Source organism: Chrysemys picta, chromosome 4 (assembly GCF_011386835.1).
Source record: "Chrysemys picta bellii isolate R12L10 chromosome 4, ASM1138683v2, whole genome shotgun sequence".
Taxonomy (NCBI): domain Eukaryota; kingdom Metazoa; phylum Chordata; order Testudines; family Emydidae; genus Chrysemys; species Chrysemys picta.
This window is the reverse complement of record NC_088794.1, coordinates 106,796,034-106,815,080: the sequence shown is the minus strand read 5'-3', so window position 1 is coordinate 106,815,080 and position 19,047 is coordinate 106,796,034. Positions and strand designations below refer to the sequence as shown.

The 19,047-nt window shown below is 47.0% G+C and overlaps 1 protein-coding gene across 6 annotated transcripts in view; it reads right to left on the bottom strand.

The window, feature by feature from the left end:
* NUBPL (NUBP iron-sulfur cluster assembly factor, mitochondrial) overlaps positions 1-19,047 on the bottom strand; it is a 171,365-nt gene that overhangs the window by 39,365 nt on the left and 112,953 nt on the right. For all 6 annotated transcript variants that reach the window (XM_005285313.5, XM_065595438.1, XM_005285314.5 and 3 more), the window contains one exon: positions 15,244-15,329. In XM_005285313.5, the coding sequence (XP_005285370.2) occupies positions 15,244-15,329 (86 nt within the window). The remainder of the gene's footprint in view (positions 1-15,243; positions 15,330-19,047) is intronic.

The window sequence follows — 19,047 nt, the reverse complement described above, 5'->3', positions numbered from 1 at the left end:
ACAGGTCATTCTGATCGCTCCAGCGTGGCCGAGACAACATTGGTACACCACGCTGTTGGAACTCTCGGTTCGGACACCGATCCCGCTTCCGTTGTATCCGGATCTCATCACGCAGGACCACGGCCGGCTGCGTCACCCCGACCTGCAATCACTCCACCTCACGGCGTGGCTGCTCCATGGTTCACCCAGGCAGAGCAGCAGTGCTCGCACTCTGTCCAACAGATTCTGCTGAGCAGTAGGAAGCCCTCAACACGCACCACGTACCTGGCCAAGTGGAAGCGGTTCTCCTGTTGGTGCGAACAACGAGCCACGTCCCCGTTGCGGGCACCCATTCCTCTCATTTTGGAGTATCTCCTCTCCCTAAAACAGCAGGGGTTGGCGATATCTTCAATTAGAGTTCACCTGGCCGCTATATCGGCCTTTCACCCAGGGGAACTCGCGTCCTCGGTGTTCTCTAACCCGATGGTCGTTAGATTCCTCAAGGGCTTAGACCGGATGTACCCACAACAACGTCAGCCCGTTCCGACGTGGGACCTCAACCTGGTTCTCTCCAAGCTCACAGGTCCTCCATTCGAGCCACTGGCCACCTGTTCACTTCTGTACCTATCCTGGAAGACAGCCTTCCTCGTAGCCATCACCTCAGCAAGGCGCGTTTCTGAACTCAGGGCGCTTACATCCGAGCCCCCTTACACAGTTTTTCATAAGGATAAAGTGCAGCTCCGCCCACATCCTGCCTTTCTCCCTAAGGTGGTTTCTCCATTTCATATCAACCAGGATATATTTCTCCCGGTTTTTCACCCTAAACCACATGCTACTCGCCAGGATCAACGTTTGCATTCTCTGGACGTACGCAGGGCCCTGGCCTTCTATATTGACCGCACAAGGCACTTTAGAAAGACGACGCAACTCTTCGTCGCAGTGGCCGACCGAATGAAAAGCTCACCGGTCTCCTCACAACGCCTATCCTCCTGGATTACGTCTTGCATCCGGACTTGCTATGACCTGGCAGGTGTCTCAGCACCGCACCTCACCGCTCACTCCACGAGGGCCCAAGCCTCCTCGACTGCTTTCCTGGCACATGTTCCGATACAGGACATTTGTAGAGCGGCGGTTTGGTCATCAGTCCACACGTTTACAGCTCACTATGCACTAGTGCAGCAGTCCAGGGACGATGCTGCCTTCGGATCAGCGGTTTTGCACACAGCAATGTCTCACTCCGACCCCACCACCTAAGTTGGGCTTGGGAGTCACCTAATGGAATGGATATGAGCAAGCACTCGAAGAAGAAAAGACGGTTACTCACCGTTGTAACTGTTGTTCTTCGAGATGTGTTGCTCATATCCATTCCAAACCCGCCCCCCGTCCCCACTGTCGGAGTAGCCGGCAAGAAGGAACTGAGGGGGCGCCGGGTCGGCTGGGGTATATATATTCAGCGCCATGAAGGCGCCACTCTAGGGGGCTCCACAGCCGACCCGCCGGTGTTGCTAGGGTAAAAATCTTCCGACGATCGTGCACGCGGCGCGCACACACCTAATGGAATGGATATGAGCAACACATCTCGAAGAACAACAGTTACAACGGTGAGTAACCGTCTTTTATCTAAATAGGTAATGGAGAAAATGTGTATCACCAGAGGGAACTTTTTAAGGAGAAGATTGAAAAGAAAACAAAAAAAACCGAGGTGTACAGGATGCTTTCCTTTTTAATTAATGCTTAAAATTAGCAGGTATTTGTATCTGCATGTTTCTTTCCATACTTTTATTCCTTATAAAAAATACGTTTCTTTGTGGTCATATTCCAGAATGCAATACTTTGTTATTTAGAAACTCATATTATGGTGTCAAGTCCAAAACACAATTTAATCATATGTTTTCTGAAAAACACTATTTGATTATTTACCTAGTTAATATTTAAATAATGCTTATCTTTTTTGTCCAGACATTAAAATTCAGTATCAAGTCCTTTCACTGTGAACTTATTAAGCTTTTGATTTTACATTTTAAATGTTAAATTTAAAAATTAATTCAATGAAAAACATTATAAGACTATAATTAAAAGGTTCATAGAATACTGACACACAGGAAATTCAGAGTTAAAGCTGATACCCTGTCTAATTTTCCCACATTCCCTACAGATATTACTGAGGTCTCCAAACTTTGTGTGATCTCAAATATTGGTGCCACCACTTACGCTACAATAACTAGCTAGAATAAGGTAAATTAAAAATAGACACAGACCTCAGCTGGTTTCACTGATCTGTATTAAAATCAGCTTCTTAATTTACTGTAATGTTTTACTGTATTTAATGCTTTTTTTGTACTTCTTTCCTAGGTTCTCTCTCTTAACATTAATTTACATTTCATAGGCCTGATCCTAACACACTAGATCATGCTGCCTCTCATGGTATTGAACTCAGTGGGAGTTGAAAGAGCTCAGCACCTTGTAAAATTTGCTCCATTGCAGCAATCAGCAACAAGTCTTAGCAAGATAGATTTGCACCAGGATAGATCCCCACAGAGAAGAAGAATGATTGATATTAGCAGTAATGAAATTTTATGATACATCTAATGAGTAATTGTTTCTTGTAGTAAATGAGGCAAACATTTCAAGATGCTGGACTGTTCTTTTTCCTTAAAGATTAAAGTAATTCACGACATCCACAAATGCTGAGGAGGTGTGGGGAAGAGAGACAACACGGGAAATCAAATCAACAGTGGGCAAATGCCTGATCATCATGTTAAGATACACATACCAAACACAGGTGAACATACGATGAATAAGGCGTGCATACATACATACTTGCCACATATACATTCTTACAATCCCTCTCCGTTTCCAGAAGTCTTAGAACTTAAGCTCCAAAACAGAAGGCTGGGGAGAGGCTCACTGTGGATCTATTGAAGAACAAGAGTTACTGTGGTAACCTACCTCTTTTTTGCCTCTATGACACAGCCTCTAAAGGACCACTCTGTAGATGGCAAGCTAGCAGTAACCTCTTTCGGGAGGCCAGATAATTAAAACAATGATTGACCCACTGCTCTTCTAAAACCAGCATGAAAGATGAAAAGGAAATTTAAGATCACTGGAACTGGAGAAGAACTGGTCAAGGCCTTTGCCTCCGATTTTTTTTTTTTATTTCACTGGTTTTTGTTCCTGATTTTCTTGAGTTTGTATGGTTGGTTCTGATTTAATATAAAGAGAAATAATAACCCTGAGAAGTATCTGGTCCAATCCATCAGATTGAAATACTTTCTCCTGAGATTCTTCTTCCAGTGTCCACTTCAATATCTAATAGCTCCTCTTCTTTTGTAGAGGAGGAAGATGAGTGGAACCAGGAAAAGGCTTTTGAGGCTTCTGATGATTTGCATTTATTGCTTTTGTGGAGAGTAAGAGTATGCCTGGCATGGTCACCTGGCATTTGGTTTCCTGAATATTAGAGTTCTACAAAACCACACAGTCAATCTTATATGATCTCCTGCCAACTCTCTCTGTCTGTTTTTAGTTCTTTTAGATTGTAAGTTTTTCTTAGCAGGGACTGTATTCCTATGTGCATGTACAGTTCTTAGAACATAGATTCTAGGGCTGGAAGGGACCTCGAGAGGTCATCGAGTCCAGTCCCCTGCCCGCATGGCTGGACCAAATACTGTCTAGACCATCCCTGATAGACATTTATCTAAACTACTCTTAAATAGCTCCAGAGATGGAGATTCCACAACCTCCCTAGGCAGTTTATTCCAATGTTTAACCACCCTAACAGTTAGGAACTTTTTCCTAATGTCCAACCTAAACCTCCCTTGCTGCAGTTTAAGCCCATTGCTTCTTGATCCATCCTTAGGCCTGGTCTACACTAGGATGGGGGGGATACGCAACTTCAGCTACAGGAATACCGTAGCTGAAGTTGACATATCTTATTCCGACTTACCTCCCGTCCCCACGGCGCGGGATAGACGGCCGCGACTCCCCCGTCGACTCCACTACCGCCACTCACTCGGTGGAGTTCCAGAGTCGACAGGGAGCGCATTTGGGGATCGATATATCGCGTCTTAAAGAGACGCGATATATCGATCCCCGATAAATCAATCGCTACCCGACGATATGGCGGGTAGTCTGGACATACCCTTAGAGGTTAAGATGAACAAGTTTTCTCCCACCTCCTTATGACACCCTTTTAGATACCTGAAAACTGCTATCATGTCCCCTCTCAGTCTTCTTTTTTCCAAACTAAACAAACCCAGTTCTTTCAGCCTTCCTTCATAGGTCATGTTCTCTAGACCTTTAATCATTCTTGTTGCTCTTCTCTGGACCCTCTCCAATTTCTCCACATCTTTCTTGAAATGCGGTGCCCAGAACTGGACACAATACTCCAGGTGAGGCCTAACCAGCGCAGAGTAGAGTGGAAGAATTACTTCTCATGTCTTGCTCACAACACACCTGTTAATGCATCCCAGAATCACATTTGCTTTTTTTTGCAACAGCATCACACTGTTGACTCATATTTAGCTTGTGGTCCACTATAACCCCTAGATCCCTTTCTGCCATATTCCTTCCTAGACAGTCTCTTCCCATTCTGTATGTGTGAGAAAAACGGTTACTCACCTTCTCGTAACTGTTGTTCTTCGAGATGTGTTGTTCATGTCCATTCCAAGCAGGTGTGTGCGCGCCGCGTGCACGCCAGCCAGAAGATTTTACCATAGCAGCGTCCGTAGGGTTGGCTCCGGCGCCCCCTGGAGTGGCGCCTTCACGGCGCTGTATATAGGGGCCAGCCGACCCTCGACTGCCTCAGTTCCTTCTTGCCGATACTCCGACAGAGGGGAAGGAGGGTGGGTATTGGAATGGACATGAACAACACATCTCGAAGAACAACAGTTATGAGAAGGCGAGTAACCGTTTTTTCTTCTTTGAGTGATTGTTCATGTCCATTCCACGCAGGTGACTCACAAGCCCAAGTCTAGGTGGTGGGGTCGGAGGTCACTGCAGTCTGGAGGACTGCGCGGCCAAATGCAGCATCCTGCCTAGCCTGTGTGTAATGGCGTAGTGAGCCGTAAAGGTATGTATTGAGGACCAGGTGGTCGCTCTACAAATCTCCTGTGTTGGGATGTGGGCCAGGAACGCAGCTGAAGAGGCCTGCGTTCTTGTGGAGTGGGACATGATAGGAGGCGCTGGCACATTGGCCCGACTGTAGCACTCCTGGATGCAGGTTCTGATCCAGGACGAGATCCTCTGTGACGTGACCGGGAGCCCCTTCTTACTGTCAGCCACAGCAATGAAAAGTTGGGTCGACTTCCTGAAGGGTCTCGTCCTTTCTATATAGAATGCGAGAGCCCTGCGAACATCCAGAGAATGCAGCCTGCGCTCCTTCGCAGAGGAGTGCGGTTTGGGATAAAACACATGGAGAAAAATGTCTTGACCCATGTGAAACGGGGAAACCACCTTAGGTAAGAACGCAGGGTGCAGTCTGAGTTGGACCTTGTCCTTGTGGAAGACGGTGTAGAGAGGCTCGGATGTCAGAGCTCTGAGTTCCGATACTCGCCGTGCTGATGTGATAGCCACCAAGAACGCGACCTTATATGAAAGGTATAACAGCGAGCATGTAGCCAGCGGCTCGAATGGAGGCCCCATGAGGACAGACAGGACCAAATTGAGGTCCCAAACAGGGACAGGTTGACGGATATATGGGAACAATCTGTCAAGACCTTTAAGGAAACGTCCAACAAGTGGGTTTGCAAAGACTGAGGTACCCCCCTCTCCCGGGTGGAATGCGGAGACTGCAGCGAGGTGTACTCGAATCGATGAGAGGGTTAGTCCCAGGTGTCTTAGATGTAGCAAGTAGTTCAAGATAAGAGGGATCTGGGCGAGCAAGGGGGCTTGACCGCGTTGTGTAACCCAGAGGGAGAAGCGCTTCCATTTGACCAAATACGTAGACCTTGTCGAGGGCTTCCTGCTGCCCAACAGGACCTGTCTGACCTGATGAGAACATTGTAATTCCCGTGGGTTTAGCCACAGAGCATCCAAGCTGTAACGTGGAGTGACTCCAGGTTCGGGTGAAGGAGGCGACTGCGATCCTGCATGATCAAGTCCGGTAGTAGCGGTAACGTGTGTGGAACCCTTGTAGACATGAGTAGGAGAGACGTGTACCAATGCTGGCATGGCCACGCAGGAGCTATGAGGATGAGTCGAGCGTGATCTCTGCGGACCTTTAGGATCACTTTGTGAATCAAGGGAATCGGGGGGAAGGCGTAGAGAAGCCCGTCTGCCCAAGAGAGGAGGAATGCGTCTGATAGGGAGCCCTGACTGCGTCCCATGAGGGAGCAGAATTGACGACACTTCCTGTTCTCGTTGGAAGCAAACAGGTCCACATGGGGATGACCCCAAAGTCGGAAAATTGAGAGAACTACATCCCAGCGGATAGACCACTCGTGACTCTGGAACGAGCGACTGAGAGTGTCCGCAAGCGCGTTGTGCGTGCCGGGGAGGTAGGATGCTATCAGGTGAATTACATTGCCTCCTGGCAAAGGGGAGTGGAGCGAGCAACACCCTGTTTGTTGATATAAAACATCGTTGGAGTATTGTCTGTGAGGACAGAAACACACTTGCCCGCAAGCTGGGACTTGAATGCCATGCATGCGAGGCGAACCGCACGTAATTCCCTGACATTGATGTGCAATGAGAGATCCTCCCTCGACCAAAGACCTTGAGTCCGGAGATGGCCCAGATGTGCTCCCCATCCCTGATCCAACGCATCCGTTACCAGGGTCAGGGAGGGCTCTGGTTCGAGGAAAGGGACCCCCGCGCAGACCACCCGTGGGTCGAGCCACCATTGGAGGGAGTCCAACACCGGACGAGGTAACGTCAGCACTGAGTCTAGGGAGTCCCTGACTGGCCGATAAACTGCCAACCAAGATTGGAGAGGGCGCAGTCTGAGCCTGGCGTGTCTGACGATATAGGTACATGCTGCCATAGCAGTTTGAGGCAGCTTCTTACTGTGGTGGTAGGGTAACTTTGGAAGCCGAGAATGATGTTGGACAAAGTTTGGAACCTGGCCTCTGGGAGATATGCTCTGGCTTGTGTCGAGTCCAGAAGTGCTCCTATGAACTCGATTCTTTGTGCTGGAGAAAGAGTGGACTTGGCCTCGTTGATTAAGAGGCCGAGGGAGCTGAAGGTGTGCCTGATGAAGACCACCTGAACCTCCACGAGTGCCTTGGTCCTGCCCTTGATGAGTCCAGGTAAGGGAATACCTGGATCCCTTGCCTGCGGAGGAAGGCTGCCACGACTGCCATGCACTTTGTAAAGACCCTTGGGGCTGCTGATAGGCCGAAGGGTAGAACCGTGAACTGTAGATGAACGTTGCCGGCGAGAAACCTGAGGTAACGCCTGTGGCGAGGGATTATTGCGATATGGAAGTATGCATCCTGTAAGTCGAGGGCGGCATACCAGTCTCCTGGATCCAGGGAGGGAATGATGGACGAGAGGGAGACCATGCGGAACTTGAGCTTCTTGACAAACTTGTTGAGGCGTCACAAGTCCAGAATAGGTCTGAGGCCCCCTTTCACTTTCGGTATTAGGAAATAGCAAGAATAAGCCCTTGCCCCGAAGATCTCGAGGCACCTCCTCCACTGCCCCTGCTGTAAGGAGGGACTGAACTTCTTGACGGAGAAGTTGCTCGTGAGAGGGGTCCCTGAAGAGGGACGGGGAGGGGGGCTGGTGGGGCGGGAGGGAGGAAAACTGGATAGAATATCCCTCCTCTACAGTGCGAAGCACCCAAGCGTCTGACATGATCCTGGCCCACGCACGATAGAAGGGGGACAGACGTGATGAAAAGGTGAGGTTGGGAGGATCCAGAGATGTGTCCGGTAGGCCGTCCTCGACCAAACCCTCAAAACGGTGACCTAGGCCCCTGCGGAGGCCTTGGTTGGGTAGAAGACTGGCCGAAGGGCTGTTGTTGTTGCCTCCTCCTGCCCGTCTGCGGTCTTCTGCGCCCGGCATCACTTCATTTTGAGGTTGATACGGATGCGGGGCCTGCGGAGGCCTAAACTGCCTACGCTGAGTAACCGGGGTGTGTAAGCCTAAAGAACGGAGGGTGGTCCATGAATCCTTTAGGCTATGGAGCCGTTTGTCCGTCTTTTCTGAGAAAAGCGTGGGCCCTTCAAAAGGTAAGTCCTGTATAGTCTGTTGGACTTCATGAGGAAGGCCGGAAACTTGAAGCCAGGCTCCGCGCCTCATGACGAGGCCAGTAGCCAACGTGCGTGAGGCCGAATCGGCTGCGTCCAAGGCTGCCTGAAGTGAGGCACGAGTAATTAATCTGCCCTCCTCGACAAGGGCCGAGAACTCGGTTCTTGAATCCTGCGGGAGGAGGTTCATAAACCTAAACAAAGCCGAGCACGTATTGTGTCCATACCGGCTCACTATTGCCTGCTGATTGGCAATACGCAACTGTAGGCCCCCCGTTGAATAGACCTTGCGTCCAAAGAGATCCAGCTTCTTAGCCTCTCTACTTTTAGGTGTGGATCCCTGAAATCCTTGACGCTCCCTCTGGTTGGCCGCATCCACCACTAGGGAGTCCGGCGGGGGTGCGTGTAAAGATGTTCATAGCCCTTGGTAGGGACAAAATACCGCCTCTCAGTCCTTTTGGCTGTAGGGGCCAATGAGGCTGCGGTTTGCCACAAGGTACGGGTTGTGTCCGCAATGGATTTTATGAGGGGTAGGGCTGCCCTCGATGGACCTGGCGGGGTCAGGATATCAATGACGGGATCGGTGTCCACCTCGATCTGTTCCATCTGTATCGAGAGGCTCTGGGCCGCTCGAGTAAGGAGCTGTTGGAGGAGCCTATTATCCTCTAAAGCCGGAGCAGCAGAAGTTCCCGCTACTGCCTCGTCCGGAGAGGAGGAGGAAGACGTCCCATGTAGCTGCCCTTCATCTACAACGTCTCCCTCTGTAAGGGTCTGCGGCACATGGTACTCCTGCTGCGTGGCTGGTGCGGGCCCAAGATGCGGCACCGCGGCCGGTACCGGGGTCGCCACCGAGCGCCGAGGAGTGCTGGGCGGTGCCTGCGCTGAAGGAAGCAAAGCCCCCGTCGGTGCCGTTGTTTGACCTGGGGGTGCCGTAATGCCTTGTGGCACACTCCTATCAGACGGCGGTGCCGGTGGCGGCGGCATCAACGGCGGTGCAGCAGACGCTGAGGAGACGGAAGCGGTTCATGAGCGGGGCCCGTACGCCTGACCCACCGACTGATGGTAGGCCCATGGCGTCCAGAACGGCCACTGTGGCGGTTGCCAGTCCTGCTGCTGATGCCACTGTCGCGGATACGGTTGGGCACTCCTACGCGAGGACGATCTGCTCCTCGATCTGTTAGAACGGTAGGAGTCCGCCTCCGAGTCAGAAGTCTCCGAATAAGAGGACATCGGAGGAGCAGTACCCACAGTGGCCGGCGGGAGTGCCCGCGCCGGTGCCGCTACCTTGGCGCTGCGTGGGGAGTGAGGTGAGCGCATCGCTGGTTTACCCTTAGAGTGATACTGGGGCCCGGCGGCAGCCGGAAGTTGTCTGCACCGGTGTGGCGACGCCAGCACTGGAAGGTTCAAGCGGTCTGAGGCGGCCTCGAACGCCTCAGGTGTCGATGGGAGGCGGACCTCCTCCATCATGTCCAGGGACCTATGCCGTTCCGGACTCGACCCTGCCCTCTCCGGGGCGGGAGTCAACGGAATGGCGGGATGGGTCTGTGGCGCGGGTTGTCCCGTAACAAGTCGTGGACTGCGCCCGACCATTAGAGTCCCGGTGCGGAGACCGTTCGGTCCGCGGCCTGTTCTTTTTAGCAGGCACCGGCGACGGGGAGCGGCGTCTTGTCGAAGAAGATTTCTTATGCGCCGACTCTCTCCGGTGCCGGGGTTTTGGGCCCTTGGCCTCCCGACATATCTCCAGTGCCGGGGTACTGCGCACCAAGGATGAAGTGCTGGGTGCCGGCTCTGAAGGCCCGGGATCCGATTGCGGCCGCAGAGCCGCCTCCATTAGGAGGACTTTAAGTCTCTGGTCTCTATCCTTGAGAGTCCTAGGGCGAAAAGCCCTGCAGATAGGGCACCTGTCCCTTTGATGGGCCTCGCCGAGGCACCGTAAGCACGAAGAGTGCGGATCACTTTTCGGCATAAACTTCCCGCAGTCCCGACAGAGTTTGAACCTTGGGGACCCGGGCATGCCCCAGCGGGGCGACGAAATGTTGGGGAAACCCCGCCAACTGATACCTAACTATCTAACACTAACCACTAACTAATAACTATGTACAAGAACTATAGAACACTGCCACGATTGCTAGAGAGCAAGAGAAGTTCCAGCTAGCCATCACCGGCGGTAAGAAGGAACTGGGGGGTCGGCTGGCCCCTATATACAGCACCATGAAGGCGCCACTCCAGGGGGCGCCGGAGCCGACCCTACGGACGCTGCTATGGTAAAATCTTCCGGCTGGCGTGCACGCGGCGCGCACACACCTGCTTGGAATGGACATGAACAATCACTCGAAGAAGAACTGATTGTTCCTTCTTAAGTGGAGCACTTTGCATTTGTCTTTAATAAACTTCATCCTGTTTACCTCAGACCATTTCTCCAATTTGTCCAGATCATTTTGAATTATGACCCTATCCTCCAAAGCAGTTGCAAACCCTCCCAGTTTGGTATCATCTGCAAATTTAATAAGTGTACTTTCTATGCCAATATCTAAGTCGTTGATGAAGATATTGAACAGAGCCGGTCCCAAAACAGACCCCTGCAGAACCCCACTCGTTATACCTTTCCAGCAGGATTGGGAACCATTAATAACTACTCTCTGAGTATGGTTATCCAGCCAGTTATGCACCCACCTTATAGTAGCCCCATCTAAGTTGTATTTGCCTAGTTTATTGATAAGAATATCATGAGAGACCATATAAAATGCCTTACTAAAGTCTAGGGCCTTGGCTACACTTGCAGCTGTACAGCGCTGTGAGGTAAACCTGTCTTCGTACAGCTGAGTAGGGAAAAGTTGCAGTCTGTCCACACTGACAGCTGCCAGTGCAGTGGTGTGGCCACACTTGCAACATTTGCAGCTGTGTTGGGAGCAGTGCATTATGGGCAGCTATCCCAGCATTCATGTGGCTGCAACATGCTTTTCAAAATGGGGGGGGGGGATGGATTGTGACAGGGAGTGTTGGGGGAGAGAGAGTGCTTTTTGGAGCATGTCAGCTCTCTATTTTGCAAGTTCCGAACTGCGAGCCCCCTGCTCATTCATTTACTCACTCAAAGCAAGCTGCAAATTGTTTGCTTTTCTCTGTGGTACGAACTTTGAAACTGGCACTTCCGCATTCCTGCAGCCGGTCACAACAATGGAGAGGATTGGCCACTTGACAAGGTGATTAGTACAGCGCTGTAAGCGTTTACACTCACACCTGTGAGTCGTAGCCACTCCGCTGCAGCTGTTATTCCTCTCAGAGATGTGGAGTACCTGCAGCGGTGTACCCAGGGAAATACAGCACTGTAAGTGCCCTGCCAGTGTGGATGGGGAGTGAGTTACAGCGCTGGGGGAGGCTTTACAGCGCTGTAACTTGCAAGTGTAGCCAAGGCCTAGGTATACCACATCCACAAGACTCATTATCCTACCAAAGAAAGCTATCAGATTAGTTTGACATGATTTGTCCTTTACAAATCCATGCTGGCTATTCCCTATCACCTTACCACTTTCCAAGTGTTTGCAGATGATTTCCTTAATTACTTGCTCCATTATCTTCCCTGGCACAGAAGTTAAACTAACTGGTCTGTAGTTTCCTGGGTTGTTTTTATTTCCCTTTTTGTAGATGGGCACTATGTTTGCCCTTTTCCAGTCTTCTGGAATCTCTCCCGTCTCCCATGATTTTCCAAAGATAATAGCTAGAGGCTCAGATATCTCCTCTGTTAGCTCCTTGAGTATTCTAAGATGCATTTCATCAGGCCCTGGTGACTTGCAGGCATCTAACTTTTCTAAGAGATTTTTAACTTGTTCTTTTTTTATTTTCTCTTCTAAACCTACCCCCTTCCCATTAGCATTCACTAGGCATTCCTTCAGCCTTCTCGGTGAAGACTGAAACAAAGAAGTCATTAAGCATCTCTGCCATTTCCAAGTTTCCTGTTACTGTTTCTCCCTCTTCACTGAGCAGTGGGCCTACCCTGTCTTTGGTCTTCCTCTCGCTTCTAATGTATTGATAAAAAGTCTTCTTGTTTCCCTTTATTCCCGTAGCTAGTTTGAGCTCATTTTGTGCCTTTGCCTTTCTAATCTTGCCCCTGCATTCCTGTGCTGTTTGCCTATATTCATCCTTTGTAATTTGTCCTAAGTTCCATTTTTTATATAACTCCTTTTTATTTTTTAGATCATGCAAGATCTCGTGGTTAAGCCAAGGCAGTCTTTTGCCACATTTTCTATCTTTCCTACCCAGCGAAATAGCTTGCTTTTGGGCCCTTAATAGTGTCCCTTTGAAAACATCTTGGGTGCCACTGTGAGAGAAGCAGTAGTGGTAAAAATAATGATAATAAATAAATAATACCAATGCCTTGGATTTTCCATTTTTTGTAGGCAAGGCACTTGTGTTTCAACAGTTCAGTACAAAGACATTGATGATGGATTATCTTTGATCCAGTGTAAAAACTATTTAATTAATGGATACAAGACATCTCCCCACGAAAGTTACAAAGTCAGAGTAACCCATAAAAATCTCCTAATGAAACATCTAGAAAAAACTGCAGGATTTCAGCAATTTTCTGCTGAGCGATAGGAAGAGGACCAGAAATTTCATCATCCTTTATATATCCAAGACAGCCACCAAGTGCAACAAGGAGTTTCAGAGGTGAGAAGAAAAACATGATTTTCAATAGGTGAGCTAGTTTTTCATAATATACTTGTTCTTTGGCTCAGGAGCATGGGTGCCAGAAAAAGCACTATTAAATCTTCATTTGGGTGGAAAATCCCTTAGAGTATATACTCCTTGAGGCACGAATCGAGGCACGGATCATGTCCTCCTATGTGTGTTTGTACATCAGCCCTCACAGTATTCTGATTGAGGACTCTGGACACAATAGCAAAATAAATATTAAATAAACAACACTGTACACACTGAACTATCATATTCATCTTAGAACAGCTAATGTTTGGGGGAACACAGACTTTTAATAGAGACCTAGAATTTGTCATGTTTCACTTTGGGACCAGCCTGAAGGTGATCACAGCAGACTGAAGGCTGCTCCATGCCACAAAAATGACATCCTCATCATGTCAAGCAGTAACAAGCTTGTGATGGGGTATCCACCCCACACAAGGCAGAGGAAGCTGTTAGGACAATTAACCTGATAGGCTGCACTTGGGGGAGAACCAGGGACTGAAGGCTAATTAATGATGAAGCCCAGCTGGGCAGGGGCAGGCTGAACTTGCAAACCAAGACCAGAAGAAGGCTGCAGGGGAAGAGGGCTACAGTCACTCCCCTGGAACAAGGGACAGATGTTTGGGGGGTACAGTTTCTGGGAAGAAGTCACAGAGAGAAGAAGGAGTCCAGGGAAATACTGACAAGCTATTTGGAGCAAGCAAACCATAGTTACTAAACAGAAGGTACCTGGACTGGAACCTGGAGTAGTGGGCAGGCCTGGGTTACCCTACCAGACACTGGGGAAGTGGCACAGGATCTGATCTTGGAGCAGAAGACTGTCTGGAAAGGAGAGGACTATACAGTGACCTGCTGCAAAGCTGAGTCATGAATCATAGAAGATTAGGATTGGAAGAGACCTCAGGAGGTCATCTAGTCCAACCCCTGCTCAAAGCAGAACCAACACCAACAAAATCATCCCAGCCAGGGCTTCGTCAAACCGGGTCTTAAAAACCTGTAAGGATGGAGATTCCACCACCTCCCTAGGTAACCCATTCCAGTGCTTCACCACCCTCCTAGTGAAATAGTGTTTCCTAACATCCAACCTAGATCTCTCCCACTGAAACTTGAGACCATTGCTCCTTGTTCTGTCATCTGCCCCCCACTGAGATCAGCCTAGCTCCATCCTTTTTGGAAACCCCCTTCAGGTAGTTGAAGGCTGCTATCAAATACCCCTCCCCCACGCTTCTCTTCAGACTAAATAAGCCCAGTTCCCTCAGCCTCTCCTCATAAATCATGTGCCCCAGCCCCCTAATCATTTTCGTTGCCCTCCACTGGACTCTCTCCAATTTGTCCACATCCTTTCTGTAGTGAGGGGCCCAAAAGGGGACACAATACTCCAGTTGTGGCCTCACCAATGCCGAATAGAGGGGAATAATCACTTCCCTCGATCTGCTGGCAACGCTCCTACTTATGCAGCCCAATATGCCATTACCTTTCTTGGCAACAAGGGCACATTGTTGACTCATATCCAGCTTCTCGTCACTGTAATCCCCAGGTCCTTTTCTTCAGAATTGCCGCTTAGCCAGTTGGTCCCCAGCCTGTAACAGTGCATGGGATTCTTCCATCCTCAGTGCAGGACTCTGCACTTGTCCTTGTTGAACCTCATTAGATTTCTTTTGGCCCAATCCTCTAATTTGTCTAGGTCCCTACCCTCCAGCATATCTACCTCTCCCCCCAGCTTAGTGTCATCCATGAACTTGCTGAGGGTGCAATCCATCCCGTCATCCAGATCATTAATGAAGATGTTGAACAAAACCAGCCCCAGGATTGACCCCTGCGGCACTCTGCTTGATACCGGCTGCCAATTAGGCATCAAGCCATTGATCACTACCTGTTGAGCCTGACAATCTAGCCAGCTTTCTATCCGCCTTACAGTCCATTCATCCAGTCCATACTTCTTTAACTTGCTGGCAAGAATACTGTTGGAGACCGTATCAAAAACTTTGCTAAAGTCATGTCCACTGCTTTCCCCATATCCACAGAGCCAGTTATCTCATCTTAGAAGGCAATCAAGTTGGTCAGGATATGTAACATAGACAGAAGGCTGATTTATAATCCAGTCGATTTGGGACTATAAGGTTATTTTATTTTAGAACATCAAGTGGTATCATGATCTCAATTAAATTCTAAAACAGATTCTTTCCATCATCCTGTTAAAGCAAGCAAGCAGGCTTCTGCCTTTATATCACAGGCTAGAGAAATATACTAGTTTTTAAGTGTTTTACCGAAACAGAATTTGTGAAATTCAGTAGTTCATTTAAAAAATTCACCTGTCTCCACAATTTAGAAATGTTTCATTTTTTGGAAGAATTCAATATATTTCTTTCTAAATGCTTACAGGCACATGGACTTTTCGAAACATCTCAGCTCCTTTGCGTGCATCCAGTAAAGCAATGTCTTGTGGAGTGGAAACAATCACTGCCCCTGGGAACAGAAAACATAAAATTAGGTTTAAAATTTATACTCTAAATTATACTACCAAACTTATTTTGGAGTATTTTACTTCACTGAAGAAAAAGTTGCTTCTTTATCTACTTAAAATATACGCAAAAAAAAATAAAATAAAAATGATCCTGAAGAGTTTAGTTTTAGATTATAAAGTGACCAGAACAAAAGGTTCCCAAATTATGGTACAGAGAGTTAAAAAACATTATATGCTTTCAAATATTATTTTTCTATGTAAACAATTGTTGTAGTTGCTATATTGTTGGGAGGGAAAGGGAGTGGCCCATGCAATCACGGAAGGGAAAAGAGATGCTCCATGAGACAATATGTTCATAAAAATGTGGTCCATTGTATGAAAAAATTCGAGAACCTTTGGATTAACAGTAACAATAGCCTACCTTCAAGTAATAAGGCAGACACCCTGTGACCAGCCCACTGTCTTTGTGGCAGGGTTATGCCAATTAATACAAGTGATCTATGGTCATGAGCCTGCAACCTCTACACTAGGAATAGTTCCTTTGAGTGCTTTAGGATTTCTTATGTGTACAACACTACTTGCATGAGTAAGAATTTGTATGCTTTGGCTTTTAGGTTTGAAAGGGGCAAAGAGTGACTCACTGCTCAGGCAGGAGTTTAGGCTACTCAAGATCTGTCTCCAGGCTACTTGCCTACTGATAGCTAGTGTCTCCATTATTATTCAATATATAAATACCCACTACAGCCTAGCAATAGGATTTGCCTCTGAGTACAAATTAAAGCATTTTACAAAAGTTGATATCAAGGCTGCTGGTTACTATGCTATAATGTTCCTGGATTAATACATTCTGAAATAATGATGTGAACAACACTTTTGCATTCATTTCTAACAGTAACTCCTGCATCCCACAAATGCTTTTGGGTAAGAAGCACTACACTATGAAAGTCTGGATTAAGAATGTCCTCATGATTTTCCTATTCCGAAAAAAGAATGTAGTGTGAAAGATCACAGTTTGGGGGAATTGTTTAGCTCTAGTTTCATAAATAGCATCAAGTCATTCAAATATTTTTACCACAATCATTTATATAATCATATTGACCTACAACCACAGGAAAAATATGCCAAACTTCACATTTAAAACAATTAAAAGTTACAATTCTACACATACAAAATGATCTAAGAGAGGCAGAGTAACACTATGTGCTGAAAACTATATGCAATTTGCTAAACAAATATAATTTCCCTATTGTACTGTGATGCTACTGTTCTCCAATAATTCCCATTTTTTTCTATTCGCTCTCAGAATTTTATCTTCTAAAGTATTATTGCATATTCACAAATATATTTTATATGTACAGATATTAATAAAATGTTTTCAATTAAAAAAACAAATTAAAAAGATCCTCTCCTCATTCCAACTCTGTGGTGTGGAAACAGATCAACATTTCATATGTAATTTATTTACACTCTTTGTGAAAATTTACATAATAAGCTTTTTATATTCAAATATTCCAATAAAAATTAATTTAAAGGCATACATAGGGAAAAAAAACAATTACTGTGTAATCAAATGAAGAAACTAAAATTGTCCTTGTTATAGATAACAAAAGCAGTATATTCCTAATGGGGAAAATTATATTAGATGCTTTCATGCCTTGTCACACATGAGGCAACCTGTGTTTCCATCTCCGTCTAGTGCCATGTTTCTTGCTCCATTGTAGTCTACTTCCATGACAAAGACATCTTTCTCAATGGTTTTATGATGTCATGTTCTCCTCCTCTTTTTCATCTTCCACCAAGTGATAATGTGTCATGGGTTTGTCTAGAAATAAGGTTTTTTTTACATCTGTACAATATGCCCAAACCACTTCAGCCTTCTTTCTCAAATCATTGTCTTTACATCAGCATTAGTTACTATTTATTCCACCAATGGACACCAAGTATTCTCAGCAAGCATCTATGTTGGAATACATCAAGTTTCCTGTTATGGGCTTCTGCTGTTTGTCCAGTTTCAAAAGCATATAACAATACTGGTATCATAATAACATTGTACCATTTTATTTTGGTTCTTGTGCAGAGGTGAAAGTAAGCCGGTACGGCGTACCGGCAAGAGCCAGTGCACCGTGCCGGACTGGACCAGCTTCTGCGGCGGTGATTTAACGGGCCCAGGGCTCCAGCTGCTGCGGGGAGCCCAGGGCCATTTAAAGCACTGCTGGAGCTCTGGCAGCTGGGCTCGGACAGGGATTTAAAGGGCACGGAGCTCCGGCCGCTGCGGGGATCCCCAGGCCCTTTAAAGCACCACTGGAGCTCCCAGCTGCCTCTGCAGCTGGTAGCTCCGGGGTGATTTAATGGCTCTGGGGCTCCCAGCCACAGCCGGAGCCCCAGGGCCTTTAAATCTTGAAAGGCCCCACCTCTTCCAGTTGAGGCCCCGCCTCTTCCGGTTGAAGCCACGCCCCGCTCAGGACTCCGGCGTACCGTTAAGTCCTATAAGTTACTTTCACCCCTGTTCTTGTGTGAGTCTCCCTGTTTTTCCAAATATTTGCCAGTCACAAAAAAGCTCTACTTATCTTCACAATTTTTGCTTACACCTCCTTACAGAGTTGGCACTCAACACTAACTGTGCTTCCAAGATATACAAAATCACTATTAATCCTATAGTCTTCACTATCAATCACATAAGCACCATCAATGCTGACTCCTCTTTCAACAATCATGACTTGCATTTTCTTTTGGCTTACTCTTAATCCTACTTTAGCACCCTTACTTTTAACATTGGTAGTTATCATTTTCATGGCATCATAATCCATGTCCAACATGTCATAAGCAAATTCAAGAGCTTAAAGTTTTCTTCTACTCCACATAACTCCTGTATCTTCCTTTGATGTTGCTCTATCATAATGCAGTAAAGAAAGGGTACTAAAATGCCGCACTCCAGTGAGGATATCAAACCAATTGGCCTCTCTCTTTCTCTCTCTCACACAGCATTTTGACCTTCATAAAGCATCTTGATCAGCAACACTTGCTAGGAAACTCTTTTGTTGCAAGATCTTCCTCAGCAACTCTCTATGAATGCATTCAAAAGCCTTCGTGAAATCTATGGATTTCAAGACTAATTTTCTATCATAGGAGAGCCCTTTCTCAATCAATCGTCTCAGGATAAAGATGTGATCTACACACAATTTTTCTGGTCTAAAGCCTGCTTGCTCATTACACAGTTTTTCATCTATGTCCAGTTTGACTCTGTTCCACAGCATACTGCAAAACACTTTTCTGGGTACTGAAAATAATGTTATTGCTCATAAGTTATCGTATACCACTTCTTCTTATAATAGTTTACTGATCACACCTTTCTTCCAATCCTCTAGGCAAAGTTTTTTCCCAAACTGTATTAAAAATTAATATCCAGATCCATCCTTTTGAAGGTGTGCCTTGAGGAGAAAACCCATTGTCTAGCTGATTACCTATTATACAGTCTCCTCGAAGACCAAAATGGATAAATAAGTGACTCAGATTCACAAGTGTGCTTGTTCTGAGCCAAAGTGGTTATGATGTAATCACAGGAAAGATTCTTGGAAGGGTTTAAAGGATTGTTCACCAGCCACAGCCCTTGTTGGAATCACGGGGCAATCTCAGGTAAACTTAGTAGTATGTGCGTAGGTTCTTTTATTGGTTTTAATATGTTTTCTCTGTAACGTTTTTACTATAAGAATAAGTGTGCTT